The 15,423-nt window shown below is 36.4% G+C and overlaps 2 protein-coding genes across 2 annotated transcripts in view; one reads left to right on the plus strand and one right to left on the minus strand.

The window, feature by feature from the left end:
• LOC126913009 (nuclear receptor subfamily 1 group D member 2-like) overlaps positions 1-9,592 on the minus strand; it is a gene marked incomplete at its 3' end in the record, with an annotated part of 72,614 nt that extends 63,022 nt beyond the window's left edge. Inside the window, 1 exon segment of the mRNA XM_050707671.1 lies at positions 9,377-9,592. Within this exon segment, the coding sequence (XP_050563628.1) occupies positions 9,377-9,509 (133 nt within the window). The 5' untranslated portion in view covers positions 9,510-9,592.
• Positions 1-15,423, plus strand: part of LOC118266490 (GATOR complex protein NPRL2) — a 71,319-nt gene that overhangs the window by 18,728 nt on the left and 37,168 nt on the right. The gene's annotated exons all lie outside the window — the stretch shown is intronic.

Raw genomic sequence — 15,423 nt, forward strand, 5'->3', positions numbered from 1 at the left:
TATTTTTTATTTTCTTACGCAAATAAATATTTTCGGGAGATAATTATATTGATTTGAAATATCGCGTGACATCATTTCTAGGTACGTTTTATACGTAGAAATGACGTTTTTGTTCCCACTCCTAAACTTTGAAATATAGGTACTCTCTAAATGCTTAATTACAATACCATAGAATCATCACTCCTAATATTTGGTACCACGGCAAACCGACCTCTTCGGGGAATATAAAGTACTTTTGAAATTATGTTCATATTTGAATATTTATAGGTATTTCTAAAGCCTATACCTATTTCTCAAGCCTCGCTGCCGTGTCATAGTACGTGGGCATTTAATATTGTCCAGCCATTGAATTTCTCCACACCCCAGCCTGGATGTGGGGTAAGCATGTGGCAGTGGCAGCGTAACCCAGAATGAAGCCCTGTTTTCTTGAGGTGTGCTAGGTAGAAAGGTATGCTACCGGCTTTGCATACTTTATAGACCTATCTTCTGTACCATTAGTATGAACGAAAACGAAACGAGAGCGCATTTGACGCTCAGTACATTTATTACGAGTTTGCTCTACTGTACTGTTGTGCTAAAGGTACTGATTGGTTGGTTTACGCGAGACGGCCAATTAGAGCGCCGAATGCTCTCGTTTCGATTATTTTAAACGTAAACCAAACTCATACTATAGGCGCTGTTAAAATATTGTTCTTTATCTCATGACTGATTTTATTGATGATAGCTGTTTTATTGAGGAGAATACAATACGAGAGTACTAAAATTGCGATTTCGGACACTATTTACCTGACTGCAGAAAGAGTGTGTATCTATTTTGTATACGGTTATAAATTTAATTTCAAAGTATCGTGAACGTTTATCCATCCATATATATTACGTAGTTGTTGATTTTTTCTCAGTTTCCCTACCAAGTTTACTGTTTACCAGAAAATTCTGAACCCTAATTTCATCGCAAATTACAGAACATTATCAAACTTTAACTAACATAAATAGGCAAGTGTCATAACATAATTACCGAGCCTTATTATCAGGGAATCAATCATTGTACGAGCTAGTTGGCGTCTATATCGCGCACGCTCGCTCCCAGCGCACCCCGGAAGAGACGAGCGTGAGAATACTAATACACGTAATCACATAGTACGCTATATTATGTTACGATTCCTAGATTTGACGTTACGTAACAAATTAGCTTGGACCTAGAGCTAACTCATAAGAGAACTGCGAACATTATAGGTCCTCTAACTAGACAAGCTGCGGACTGCCTAGCGGGTTACCGGGGCTCCGGCTCAAAAAGCAGGAGAAGGAACGGGATGGTTTTTAGTCAGTAAGAGTCTGACACTTCCTCTCGCCTCGGGAGAAGTCATTGGATAATCACGCTAATCGAAAAATCTATCAAAGTCAATGCACTGATATTATAAGTTTTGATATAGTTTTATCTGTCTGCAATTAATGTTAAACCCACACAATCTTTCTCTAAAATACATGAATATTATTTCGTTCATTTCAAACGAATATCGAATAAACAGTATGATTATAATCATATTCCGACCTGCACCTTTGTGGATTATATCACGCAAAGCCACGATGTTACCTATGTACATATGTATGTCCTACGGGAGTGCATCAACGGGATTATCTCTCAAAGGCATCCTGTAAGCAAGTGACTTACTGTTTCCGTACATTGGTAAAAGAGAAATGGATAGGGCTGTCTTTAGGCCATGTGGCGTCAAGATAAGATTAATTCGCTGGCGCCCTGTTGTATTATATTATTTAAACAATTTAAAAACATTACTATTAAAAAATCGTTGATATATGTATTTATTTATCCGGAGCTGTGGACTACCTAGCGCGATTACCGGCGCTCCGGCTCGACAAGCAGGAGTAGAAACAAGGTGGTTTTTAGTCAGTAAGAGTCTGACACTCTTCACTCGCCCAAGGCGGGAGAAGTCATAGGATGTTTTTTCCCCTAAAAAATGTATTTATTTATACATATTAGTGTACACCATAATTATAAAAAAACAATATGTGTACAATAGGCGGTCTTATAGCAGAATGCTATTACTTATACACAATTATTGGATGGAGCCAGTAATCAGGAGTAGGGAAAAATGGGATCGTCAAGTTATAATTTGAGTTCAACCTTTTTTTTCGTGGGAGTTTCTTAGCAGCCCCTAATATCATTATCTGGCGCTAGTGCCCCCTATCGGTTGGTGCAACAAGTTAAAGACGGTACTGGAAATGGAGACTATGTATTATGCACCGATTGGTTTATGTCATCCAATGTTAGAAATGGTGGTTGTGTCGTGAAGCGCAAATTGTGAATAAGGGACTCTAAAAGAATTGCATATTGTATATAGGTAATGTAGGTAGGTATATCTATTTGAGGCGCATTGTTATAAAACGTGTAGGTTTATTTTACGTATTTTAAAAGTAGTCTTGTATAAGTTACGAAATTACTATTTAACATTTTTTCTTAATATTTCGTCAACAAGTTATAGACTTAAGTTCGTTTATTCCTCGTTCTTCTCCATAGGAATCTACATTTTGGGAACGAGCAAATGGCTTCACTAGAGCTCTGACCGACAGATAGACATTGTTAATATTTGCTTTAACGTTCAAAACTGCCTTCCTGGTCCATTTGAAATAAATAATTTTTATTATGATTATGACTTTATACCTTGTGTGAGTGTAGTCAAGAAAACAATATTGCTGAAAATACACGGGGAAATATCAACACACGCATTTTAACTGCGACGTAGAGTTTGTAAAGTCAAACTTGAATATGAAGAACGTGTAAAGTTAGTAACTAACTGCACATAATATAATGCTTGCATCACAACTTTTTGACGAGATGCGGTTATTGTCATACCCTCAAGTTTTAAATAATATAAAGTTTTAAATAATAAATGAAGTCAAAACTTTTTGGAAGTGAAACTCTGTCTTCGTAATATGTATTGTATGAAAATGTTTATGCTGGAATCTGTCATATTTTTTTTTTTCATTTTAATAGAAGGTTTTTTTTTGTTTTATAAAATGCTTTATCAATTACTAAGATTTTCAGGAATTTTCTTATAATACTAAGTATCGAATACATTTTGAATTAAGAATGTAATTTGTATGCACTATCTGTCACATAAGTTTATCGGGCACTTATATGAAGGTGGTGAAATAGATTTTTTCCTTTAGTACTTATGTCCTACTAGCGTTTTTTTCGGAAAATCGGAAATTAATAAATGTATTTGAAGCAAAACAGGCAAATAATATGTTGGCGGGTAAATAATATATTAGCCTAAACTCTTGTTACAAAATCTATATTACTAATTTATAATTAATATTGAAACTTTAGTAAAAATAAATACTTTAAATTGTTAAAAAAAAATTATATTGAAAACTAACACTAATCTGTATACCAATTATTTATTTATATTATTTTCGTAGTTTCGTAGAGATAAGTATTCGTGTAGAAGAACCTATAATAGAGTAAGTAAATGAGGTTGCATCTTCACCGCTTCATAAGATTGAACATGAGTCAATTTATGTGGAGCGTCCGAGCCTGCACCTAGACAGCTTCGAGTTGCTAAGCAACCGGCCAGTGCGATGTGCAGTCTCACGGATGTTTTTATCAGTGTGTTATATAACGCCTGCGGTCACTGACCGGCAGCAGTACGCACGTACCGCCCCCCCCCCTCCGCTCGCGGCTCGCGAAGCTGTCCCTCCATATCGTCACGATAGGTTAAGGTCGCCTCAGATGAGACTTCTTGTCGCGTGACAAATAGATCAAGTTCTGAGTGCCAAGCACGAATAACTATCGCATTCGTAATGTAAACGTATCGAGAGGACGATACGTCATGAGACGTTAACGGAGTGTGGCAGCACGAAGCCTATTCTTTCAACTATCGAGAGCTCGCATCGAATTCGATAGTGACGTCATGCTAATGTAAACTAGAGAAGCAGCCAAGTGAACGATTTGAATGACTTATTGAGCATAAAGATTTCGTCTGAAAACTAAATTAAATTTATATATATATTTCAACCTTTGTGTACACGTTTTATGAAATAATATTTATTAAATAAATATTAATTATGTGCAAAAAGTTCTTAAAGCGAGTTAAGAGAAATATAACGTGACATTATCTATGAAAAAAAATAAGTACTTAGTTTCATAAATTTATAATTTTTTTTATGATTTCCGAACGTCGTATTTGACATCACATTTGTCATGCCGGTTGTTTGTTTGTTATTGTTATTAATGTAAATAAGATAAAATTTCAATTTTAACATGTTACATTTAAAATGAGGACGATTCAACTCCAATATGAGCTAATGGTGGAATTTATGCAAAAGTAAGTAAAGATTTCTAAATGTTTCTTTGATTAGCCCCTTTTTTTATGTGATGGACAATAGTTTAACGGAGATTTGTCTAAACCCTCCCCAGGGTCAGTTACACTAGTAACACAAATGATGATCAGCGACACACAGTTGTGCGAATGTTGGTTCAGAGAAGCACTCCTGCAGTTCCTTAGCAGCCTGTAACGTCTCCTGATGCTGCACCACGCATAACCTTAGACGTCTACTGACTGTCTTCTCTTGGTCTAGCATGTACTAGAGAACGATTATGTTACCAACCACTAGGTTTGCACCGGAGCGAAATCTGGCGTACCGGCGAAATTCACCGGTGATTTGCCGATCTCCGGAGATTCACCGGTGATAACCGGTGATGAAAACCATTAATTTCAAATCAAGTTTTTATTAATTGAAAAACAAAACAAAATAGATAATTGGACTTCAACGAACCCTGAACTCTTTGGAAAGCTAGTAGCAAGTGAATTGTGCCACATAAACTGCCAGGAGCGCTTTGAGTTGATGACCGAAATAAATAATATTCGAAAGAAGCAAATCAGTAAATAAATTATCTTAATTATGTATTAAATTAAAAACTGATGGTTAATAAATATTTCTATTATTTTAGTAGTATTAATATAGTATTGTAAAATAATATTTTTTACATAAAAATATTCCAGTTAGATATAATACAATCAGCAGAGTTTAATCGGTTAACAACCGATTGATTTCAATCAAGTACTTTTGCCGGTATATTACCGGTTATTCTCCGGTACTCACTGCTCTGGTGCAAACCCCTAGCAGTTACATTCAGGCTAAATGGAAGGAGCCATTCAGGCAGCAGCGGATACTTAAACAATATTTGATGTATTATCTTTTTACAGATTGGAATATTTGTGGGACCAGTCCAATATTTCTGGGAGCAGTGGGCCTACTGTATTCCTACCACACCACTCACTGTTCCTCACGAAGCCTACCCTTCGCCAGCGCCTCCACCAACACCACCGATCCTCCATCCGAGGAAGATAGCTGGAATCCTGCACCAGTGAAAAAACCTAAAGCGAGTTTGATTAAAATGTGTATAGAGAATGACAAGAATGCTATGCTAAGGAGCATGAGAAAAGTTATTATTTTTTATTAGTTGATTATTTTTTATAACTTACTGTTAATTTTATATGTATTTGAATTTTTCTGTTTTTATGTTATTTTAAAATATTATCAAAATATTGTTAATGGCATTGTATTTATAATAATTATTCTAACTGTGTCAATACTGTGAATGTGGTGCATGTCTATAAATTGGCATAAATAAGCACATGATCTTGTGTCTTCATCTTGTTTTTCATTAATGTCTTATAATAATAAATAAATAAATTATATATTATTGGGATTAAGATTAGGATAAAATAGTTTTTAAGTTAGTTAAATAATAATAAATAAAAATGTGTTTATTGACAAAAGTTAGTACAATAAGTTGCCGGGGCTTCCCAAAAAGTAATCCGAAGATACTTGTGTTGGGATAAGCCTCGCTCTTCCTTGTTATACAATTGTTTCGCTAATTATACCTACGTTATTAGTTATATATGTATATACATTTTATTAACTATAAAAAGAGGATTTTGTATTAAAAAGTAATAAAACACTTGAAATAACTATGGAGTCTATTTATTCTGTCCACCAAAATGTTTTTTAGTAGTAGTTTTCTTTACTTATTTCCTATTACTGTGGATTACATCCTTCGGCATGAATGGGCTAGCTCGACCGGAGTGATACCACGGCCTCACAGATAACCGACGTGAAACAGCGCTTGCGTTGTTTTGTTGTGTGAGTGAGGTTATCGGAGGCCCAATTTCCCCTTCCTAATGTTCCCAATCCCCTATTCCCAACAGCCCTTAAACGTATTCGTTGTTGTTGGTACAATCAGGTGTGTTGGGGTAAGATCGGCGCAGGGGTAAAAACGTACAATCAAATATCTCACTTATTTGGCTATATTTTTTAATGCTGATCACATTGCGTGGCACGTCATTAAGTTCCGCTCCGTCCCGCGGTGACCACCACTTCCGGTTGAGATATTTGATTTGACCCCACGCACCTTCGTTGTTAACGACCTTAAGTACTTGTTGTAGGTACTTTGTTGGTACAACGACGGTCTTGGCATTTTATAAAAATCACTGCAAGCACTCACTGACTTCACAATATAATAATTTTTGTATTATTACAAATTTCGATACCTTTCTCACCGACAAATTCTCAGTGACAAATGTGTCGAGTCGTTTCGATAGCCAGCTTTCGAAATTTACGTTACCGTACGTCAAATGCTCGTTCGTGCTTCCAATTTGTGTCAAAATGTTCTAGGTTTCGATACCAATACGATACGATTACTATACGATAGTTATCAAAAACATTCGTGCTTGCGATATTTAGTTCCTTTTACGCACGGTAGGGGCGCTGTTCAAATCCCATAGAAAATTCTTTCGATTGCGATACGAATACTTTCTCGATAGTTTTCGTGCTTAGCACACTGGACGTCAGTCGTCAGTCAGCTGACGGCGAACATGTCATACATCAAACATCAGACGGACGTGCGTACGACTATATAATTTCCCATATTTTGACAGTATATCTAGGTGAGCGATGTTTTTTGTCAGATATTTCTGAATATCACTGTTAGACACCGTTTATATTTTTTCGCGATAAAGTCATGAATAATGGAATCTTAATTATTTAATGTCTTCATTAAATGCATTGATTTATGTAATGATATGTAGTGGCGATGATACGTACAATCGATGTCGTTCAAACTTTAAATTGGCTTATTTACTTATCTAACACACAGTTCTTTCAAAAATATTTGACACGTGTAGGTATATTTTGTATTTAGATATTATTATGTTTGTCGTGGGAGCTAAGTACAAGATACTACAGACGTTTAATGTTATTAAATGGTGTGGTAACTAGTAAGATAGTAGAGAGTTCGTCAGGTTCGTCTGAGCCAGCCTTTGCACATATTTGCAATAACTTCCGAGTAAGAAACTAATGGTTTCTATAAATGCAACACTACCGCTGCAGCCTGTCGCTCCAACGATGCACACAGACGAACAATCAAAGAAACTACCACTACATATAAAATTACTGTCGACACTCCAACGGAAGCATAATTTATATTATTCCATTTGAAATGGGTGACTATTTTTCTTTTTAGGAATCGGTTAATTATTTATATATAAGGTACATTAAGTCAGAAATCTAAATTCAAGTGTTGTGTTAAAGTCGTACTTCCCGACTTCCTTGCTTGGTAGACGAGGAACGAGTAGTTACCTAGTTTAGACATGTTTATTCTTCATTTAATAAGGACATAAATAAATCCAGATTTTTCAAAAGTTCCCACGCTCGACATTGCATTTTTTCCAAAAAAATTAATAATACTAAGTACCTGTACAAGTGGACTCGCGTTTAAAATTTAGACATAACAGAAAGTCAACTTTAATTGTATTCTGTAGATAGTCTAATATAATTTAGTAATAAAGTTAACATGAGTAAGTTATAAAAACAATAAAATATTCATTACCTTTTTTCAAACATTACAAAATACTTCAACGTCGCTTTCGCCGTGGTTTCGACCTGTGAGCACCGAGAGCGATCTTCGGGGCGGTCACATTTCCACCGCTGTGTGCACTAGCGAATTAATCGAACGCTTTATTTGCAAAGGAGCAATGTATGCGCGTAAAGTTGAAAGTCCGCAAAACAGTATTGTAGTGGTACGTCGGTCATAAATACCTAACGGTAGAGGCACGAGGCGCTCGAAGATAATTTTCGCCCACAACTCCGTTTCCGAAACTTAGCTTTATTATTTAATGCAATAAGGTAGGTAGCCCTGTAACGGGCTTGGGTAATATTACCGAACGACAGCTAACGGCAATACCAAGTATCTATATTTATCTAAGTCATAATAATCTCGTCTTATTCTTTACTTAATTAAAATGTAAAGCTATATTACTTATTGGTTTTATTTACTCGTTGTACCTAACTTATTGTTTTCATTGCTAACAAAAACGTACCTAATTAATTTGGATGGAAAGTTAATTGATTGTGCGGTCTTAATTAAAACTGAATAATTGCAAGCAACTTTTACTTGTAATTACATAAAGAACGATAGGAATGTTCGTCAAAAATAAAGAAATGTTTTATTGATTAGTTAGTGGTGTTGATATCGGAGATGATGTAATCATCATCATCCTCGCAACACGTTCTCAAGCCCCGTTACACGGTACAGTGCTGGAGCATATTGCCACAGCACCTCGGCATGGCCCTCGTCCACTTACATATGCATAGCCGACAATTACCATAATCTCGAGAGCAGGCTGAATATCAAAACAGTCTTATAAACGTCAACACAATCAAAATGAAAAGCACTGAATTTATTTTACTGGCAACTCAAAAATTTGCCAAAAAACCGTGTTGTTTTGATCAGTTTACGGTACCCGCGAGCTACTTCAAATACCACGTTTAGACAGTTGACAGTTTCAGGACGTTACAGCTGACTCATAAAATGTCAATGTAAATAAGTTACTTGTCATTGTCAGTAAGTGACAGCCGTGTATCGGCGCCCACACGCGCCACGCAGCTAGGGTTCCCAACTATACTGTTAAAAACAGTATTATACTGTTTTTCACTAAATTATACTTTTTACTGTTGAACAATAATAAAGTATACAAAATACTGTTTTCAAAATGCTTAACACTACACAGTGTTAAATGTAAGACGCTCACACATATTTTTAAAAAAAATAAAATACTGTTAATTTTTCTAAAATACTGTTTACTTTCCTTCTCAGACCTAAATATACTTTATTTCTTGTAAAAAAGTTGGCAACCCTACACGCAGCGGAACACCTCCTGGACCGTATGACATGGACCCAACATATGACAGCAGTAACGCAGTACCGAGCGCTGTGTGGTAACATTCGCATAACAAGTGTGACGTGCTGTCGGCGCTGACGCATGCAGCAGTGATAACATGTATAAACACAACACACCTTGTTTCGGCAGCGGCGGCGGCGCTTGCTCTTTGCTCTCGAAGAACGTGAGTGCGAAATTGTCGCCTGTCTCTATAGCGAGGGGCGGCGATGCGCGCACGCACGAGGCGGGTCGGCCGCTCCACACGTCCATATTCCAATCATGTCCGGCGTGCTTCGGCTGTCGTCGGCTCGCGTCCGCCGGCCCTCGATACGACCCGCGCACTGAGCTTTCTCGAGCTTGACTGCTTGTGCCTTCGGAATAAGTGGACGCTGCCGGCGCCCGCGCACCGCACCGCTAAACGGAGCAGTGAGAGTTTTTTTGAATTCGGTATGGTGTGGTTTTTACATCCATAACATAAATAACATGTACTCACACTTGTTATGATAGTAATAGCTAAGCTCCACTGCTCCTAGCTCACCAGTGTTGAGGTCGGACTTTACACAAGCGTACGAGCATTTAAATCACAAGTGGCGCAGTCATTGTGATAGAAAATTTCTTCGAGTACTAAAAGTGCCAACATAGGACTAAAATTACAACAATTTTTTTGCAAAATATCAATAACATGCTTTCTCATTTATCAGTAAAAATTCATTCAGTAAGAGTCTGACACTCCCTCTCACCAAAGCGGGAAGAGGTATTGGTTGACTTTCCCCCCTTAAAAAACAACACGAATAATAGTTAAGTACGCATAGCATAATTATTTCCATGTTACATTGGTGCAATATGGGAACGTCCTGGTCATTGCTGGATCATACTGGCATGACCAGTATCCTCAGAAGACTCTCCAAAAACCCAATTACTGAACAGACATATGACATAGACAGGGGATGCTTTTTGTATGTACCCTTTATCCTCATCATCATCATCGTCATACAGCATCCACTGCTGAACAAAGGCTCCCACAATAGCTTCCACTACGAAACCCAAATTCTGTATTATTCGCACAAAATATGTTTCTATCTCATTCACGAAAACGGCTGTAATATTTCTCCACACGTTGCAAATAAGATGAAAATCGAAAATCACAAAAATTATTCAAGTAACGGTAAAAGTGTTGGTATGCCTATATCTTTTGTAGAATAGGCTATTTGTCTATTTGTCACCGTTTGCGAAAGTCCCTGAGTGCTCCTGCACCGACCTCTGCGCGGTTCCCTAGTGTCGTCGTCATCCTGTCTTTTTTTTAAGGGGGGGAAGTAATCCCGTGTCTCCTCTCGCCTTAGGTGAGGTGAGAGGGAGTGTCAAACTCTTACTGACTAAAAACCACCGCCGCTCCGGATCAGGGTCGTCATCGTGTCCATGTTCTATGTTCTACACTTGACCGATTTCCAAAAACATTAGTCCGACTTACAAAACATGAGCGTCTTATATATTCAGTTATTTAAACTTGATGTGTCATGAATCTCGTTTGAATGTGTTTCACTCGCTTTCCGACGGATATGTACGTAATCATTTTGACTATATTGTGATTCAAAGTAATATTAGGATTACGATATACATATAATGATACCCAGTTTTTTATTAAAGAGGTTTCAATATGAAGTAAGACATTCACGAATCTTATTTACGTTGATCTCATCACTGAGGTCCTGATAAAAGAATAAACAGGGAGGTACTAGTGCTCAAGTACAAATATTATTTCCAATCTATCCGTAATGAACCTAAATACTATAATAAGATGTATTAAAGCTCATATATTCATATTAAATGACGCTAAATAATAATAAAAACTAATTCTAAAATATTTACAACTAATCTATCCAGTGTCGGAGTCAAATGTAAATGAATACCTATAATAATATCACTACAATAGCAGTAGAAAATAATGAGTAAACTATTTGTTCAGTTCAAGTGGTCTAGACTCTAGGCATCAGTTATCCCAAAGCTAAGTGCATTCAAATATTTGAAACGAGACACTAACTAAAGCCGTAGAGAAAGCAATGGAATTTAATAATGAATACTACTCAGTTAATATTTAGTCTTCCACCCGCTCGATCAGACACAATGAGCTCGAAACTTTGCTAACAGAGTTAGTTGAAACCTAATTGATCCTCTCTTAGGTACAGAGCTTTAGGGGAAATTTATTGCAAACAGCGAACGTTCCAGTAAAACTTTAACATTGCAATAAGCTGCTTACATTGTTTGCACAGATAGGCTTGTGAGTAGATATGAGAGAGGAATATTTCCATGAACGGCCTGAGCTCCTACATTGTTCCTAATTTCCGCTAGATTTCACGTACCGAGAGGATCTGGGGAACTTCACACACCTGTTGTTTTGATCTCCGAATAAAAACTCTCTTCATGGAAAAGTCTGTAAAGGGGAAACAGACGTAAATAAGAACCTTTTACTAATACTTTAGTCCAATAAAACATCTGTCTGTTGTTGCCCGTAAACGGATTTTATGAAAGCTTAAAAGTACAGATTTATTTCTGAGTATGAACGTGTGTGTGTACGCTTTGTCTATTATTTTTGTTTATTTTTATTCCGTGTGTCGCGACGTTTGCTTTGTCAAACTTTTATTCAATTTGTTTCGCAGTACCTGTCTATGTATGTCCTGGACAATAATCTCTCATATTATAGTGAAATAAATAAAAAATATTACTGCTTACTCAGGTGAAACAGAATAAACAGCATAAGTACACACATGATATTCCGAAGGATCCGATAGTGTCTATTATTTTAACTTTTACTTATCAAGTTAATAAAATGACTTAAGATAAATGTAAGTTGACTCATAGAGTACCAACTTAGAATATTGTGAAACTCTATAGATAGGTAGTTCCTACCTACCTCGTCGAGACAAAGTTTTTTTCTGTCATTTTCTTCATAACAAGACGCTCTAACGCCTCGCACGTTTACTTATCAAACTGCCGATGAGTAAAGGCTTGTATAATAAACTACAAATACTTGGTGCTGGTCAGGTTAGATGAGTATTTAAATTCTTGTCTCCGTGGTGGTACATTACATACTGTAACCCTGCAGCACTGCCTTCGATCCCATCACTATAAATAACATTCCCACTGCGCTGCGCCGGCGCAAGCTTGGTAGCGATTGCGTGTTACAAGTCTTACGGACAATAATTTTGATTTAAAGCATCACTGATAAATCAAGCGCTGGGGGAGACGCAGTGTCTGCTTTTTATCTAGTTAATCACCAAGTCACCATCTTTCCCTTGGATTAGTTGTCGTAAAATCTAATAAAGAGAATATTGTGAGCACGCGGAGCGGCGCTTGCACTAGGGATGCGAATGAACAATCGCGTAGTGTTTGATTGTCGAATGAAATCGATTTTTGTATTCAATGTTATACGATGTTTTGTCAGATTAGATTGATCCGTTTTTTTTAACTAAATATTTTATATAGAAACAATTTATTGTTGCAAATAGGCTACTAAGGAGGAGTTTTACACGTCTAAATTATTAAAATCTAGATGAGGTATTTACTTAGGTTGCTATTTTTTTATGTCCAAAATTTATCAACGTGACACAGAAAGGTTACCTTCCTATAATAATATACAGTTTTGACATAAAAACATTGAATTATGTGCATATTTGCATCGTTTGTTGCTTAAACAGCAATGACGTCAAGTACGCAATGACACCGAAAGTGCGTTGTATACAAGTCTAATATACCTAAATAGCTGGGTGCCTGCTTACACCACAAATTGGCTGCCAATTTATCAATGATTAGAACGACGATCGAGTTTCATATTTCTATAATAGAGACTTAACCACGAAACTATTAGTGCAGCAATTGAATAACGTTACCTAAATATCAGGTTAAAATTGATTGCACGAGAATTTCAGTAAATAATAGTCTATTTACTTAAATTTACTACTATTTATATATTTGCTATAAAAAATAATTTAAATTAGCTAGTATGTTCTTACACACTTTATACATTGAACCTTTAGACAAGTAAATATGATCCCATCAAAAACATCCTGTAAAAAACCCAAGTCTCGCAGCTCAGTCTTTCTACCGTCAAAAGTTGTGAGATCCATGTAATACCCAGTCGGTTAATCTATTTAGTGTCTACTTGAAGGACCTTCTATCTTAAGTTATTACATAAGTTATTATCATGCCAATATTAAAAATATTTAACGTTTTAAACAAATAGATCGACTTGGACATTGCTTGATTTGATTATTAGTATGTATCACACTACACAGCACGACGGGCCAGCGACCAACAGGAACGAGAGTTTCAATCGCGTGAGGCGCGAGAGACTAAAGAATCTAATATAATATTGTAATATTCATTTTGTTTTCATGCGATGTCCAAGTCGATCTATTTGTTTAAAACGTTAAATATTTTTAATATTGGCATGATAATAACTTATGTAATAACTTAAGACAGAAGGTCCTTCAAGTAGACACTAAATAGATTAACCGACTGGGTATTACATGGATCTCACAACTTTTGACGGTAGAAAGACTGAGCTGCGAGACTTGGGTTTTTTACAGGATGTTTTTGATGGGATCTCACTTCTTTTTGTAGAGCCTTTCTTTTTGATACCATCTACTTCTAACGAATTTTGTTAAAGGTCTTATGATATTTTCTTATTTTTATATGTAGTCTTCCTCTTTTTCTTTTCCGGTACTACTTCTTGAGCTTCAGCCACAGTTTTTCTCAAAGCCCACTCCCTGTCTCTATGGGCTTTTCTCGGAGGCTTTGATTCGGTTTTGCTACCACCACCAACCACCAACTGCATAAATAACTTTGTAATCCCATATATTTATATGGGATTACAAAGTTATTGATGCAGTTGGTGTATTTGGAAAACTGGACCGAAATTACAAAATATTTAAGTTTTCCCATGATTAAGACACTAAACTCTATATGTATTCCAAATATGAAGCTTCTAAGTCTGCTAGAAGTGCCTTGGACTTTTGATGATCGGTGAGTCAGTGAGTGACAAAATTTAGAAACTTTAACAAGTTGTCATTCTTAAACTACTGGTTCAAATTGACTGAAATTTTAAATATTCCGTGTTTATACAATGCCGGATTAGTTACTGAAGATTTAGGTTTCTTGCTTTATCCACAACCGAATTATAGGGGGTCGAAAAAGGCCCGAATTGCTTCGAGAAAAGGATGGTACGGCCGTGCCGCTTTTTTTTGCTCGACTTGGCGGGGGCACTGCCGTGCCCCCAGATATTAGTATTATAAAAAATAAACGATAAGAACAATAAAATAAATGTAGCATAACAACAATGCGAAAAGCATAAGTATAACTATATATAAATATTTCGATTTTTTGCAAACCACATCACTAGCGGGCTGAACGTTGCCGCGCAGGAAGCAAATCTTTGCTCGGGTCGGTGAACCAGGTATTGCTGTTAGAAATCCACGAGCAAGCAACTCTGCACTCTAAACAAAACACGTTATGATCGAATATCCCACAACAGACAGAGATATAAGTGTTAGCATCTAATCAAACATGTTTGTAAATACCGTTAATACAATGTATAACTTAACTTGAAGTGTTAAAGTTGATATTTCACTGAAGGATGGTGTTAGAAGGTTTTGCAAAGTAGTGCCATTAGCAGATAGGCCCGGCTGTCTCACAAGATTTTGCTGATAACCGGGTTTAACTCCTGAATTAGTACTGACATAGGTGCCTTAACCTTTGCCGATTATCACTACCGCATAGCACGTGGCCGCAGATTGTGACATGGGCAAAATTATATCGATTCATAATAGTATAGTATAGTCCATATTATATCCATTATAGTATAACGTAATATAAAAAAAATATCCCAATTTTCCTCAGGTCTCACCACGCGTGTTCGGCTGAATTAATTTTATTATTTTCTTCTTCAAGTTTTTTTCTCTAGGCAGATCGTGAAATGGTCACAATAAAATAACATTTTGAATAACTAGTCAAGAGAATTATTAAATCGGATATAGTCAAACCCTTTCAATGGCATTATTCCTACGAATTTGAAATTTCCACGTTTACACATAAACACGTTCCAACAAAGGGATAGTCCCTTTATAAAATTAACCTCATACTTAAAATTATGTGAAGTATATTAAATGAGGCGTAAAATACACGTAAGTTT

Source organism: Spodoptera frugiperda, unplaced genomic scaffold (genome assembly GCF_023101765.2).
Source record: "Spodoptera frugiperda isolate SF20-4 unplaced genomic scaffold, AGI-APGP_CSIRO_Sfru_2.0 tig00001243_1, whole genome shotgun sequence".
Lineage (NCBI taxonomy): Eukaryota > Metazoa > Arthropoda > Insecta > Lepidoptera > Noctuidae > Spodoptera > Spodoptera frugiperda.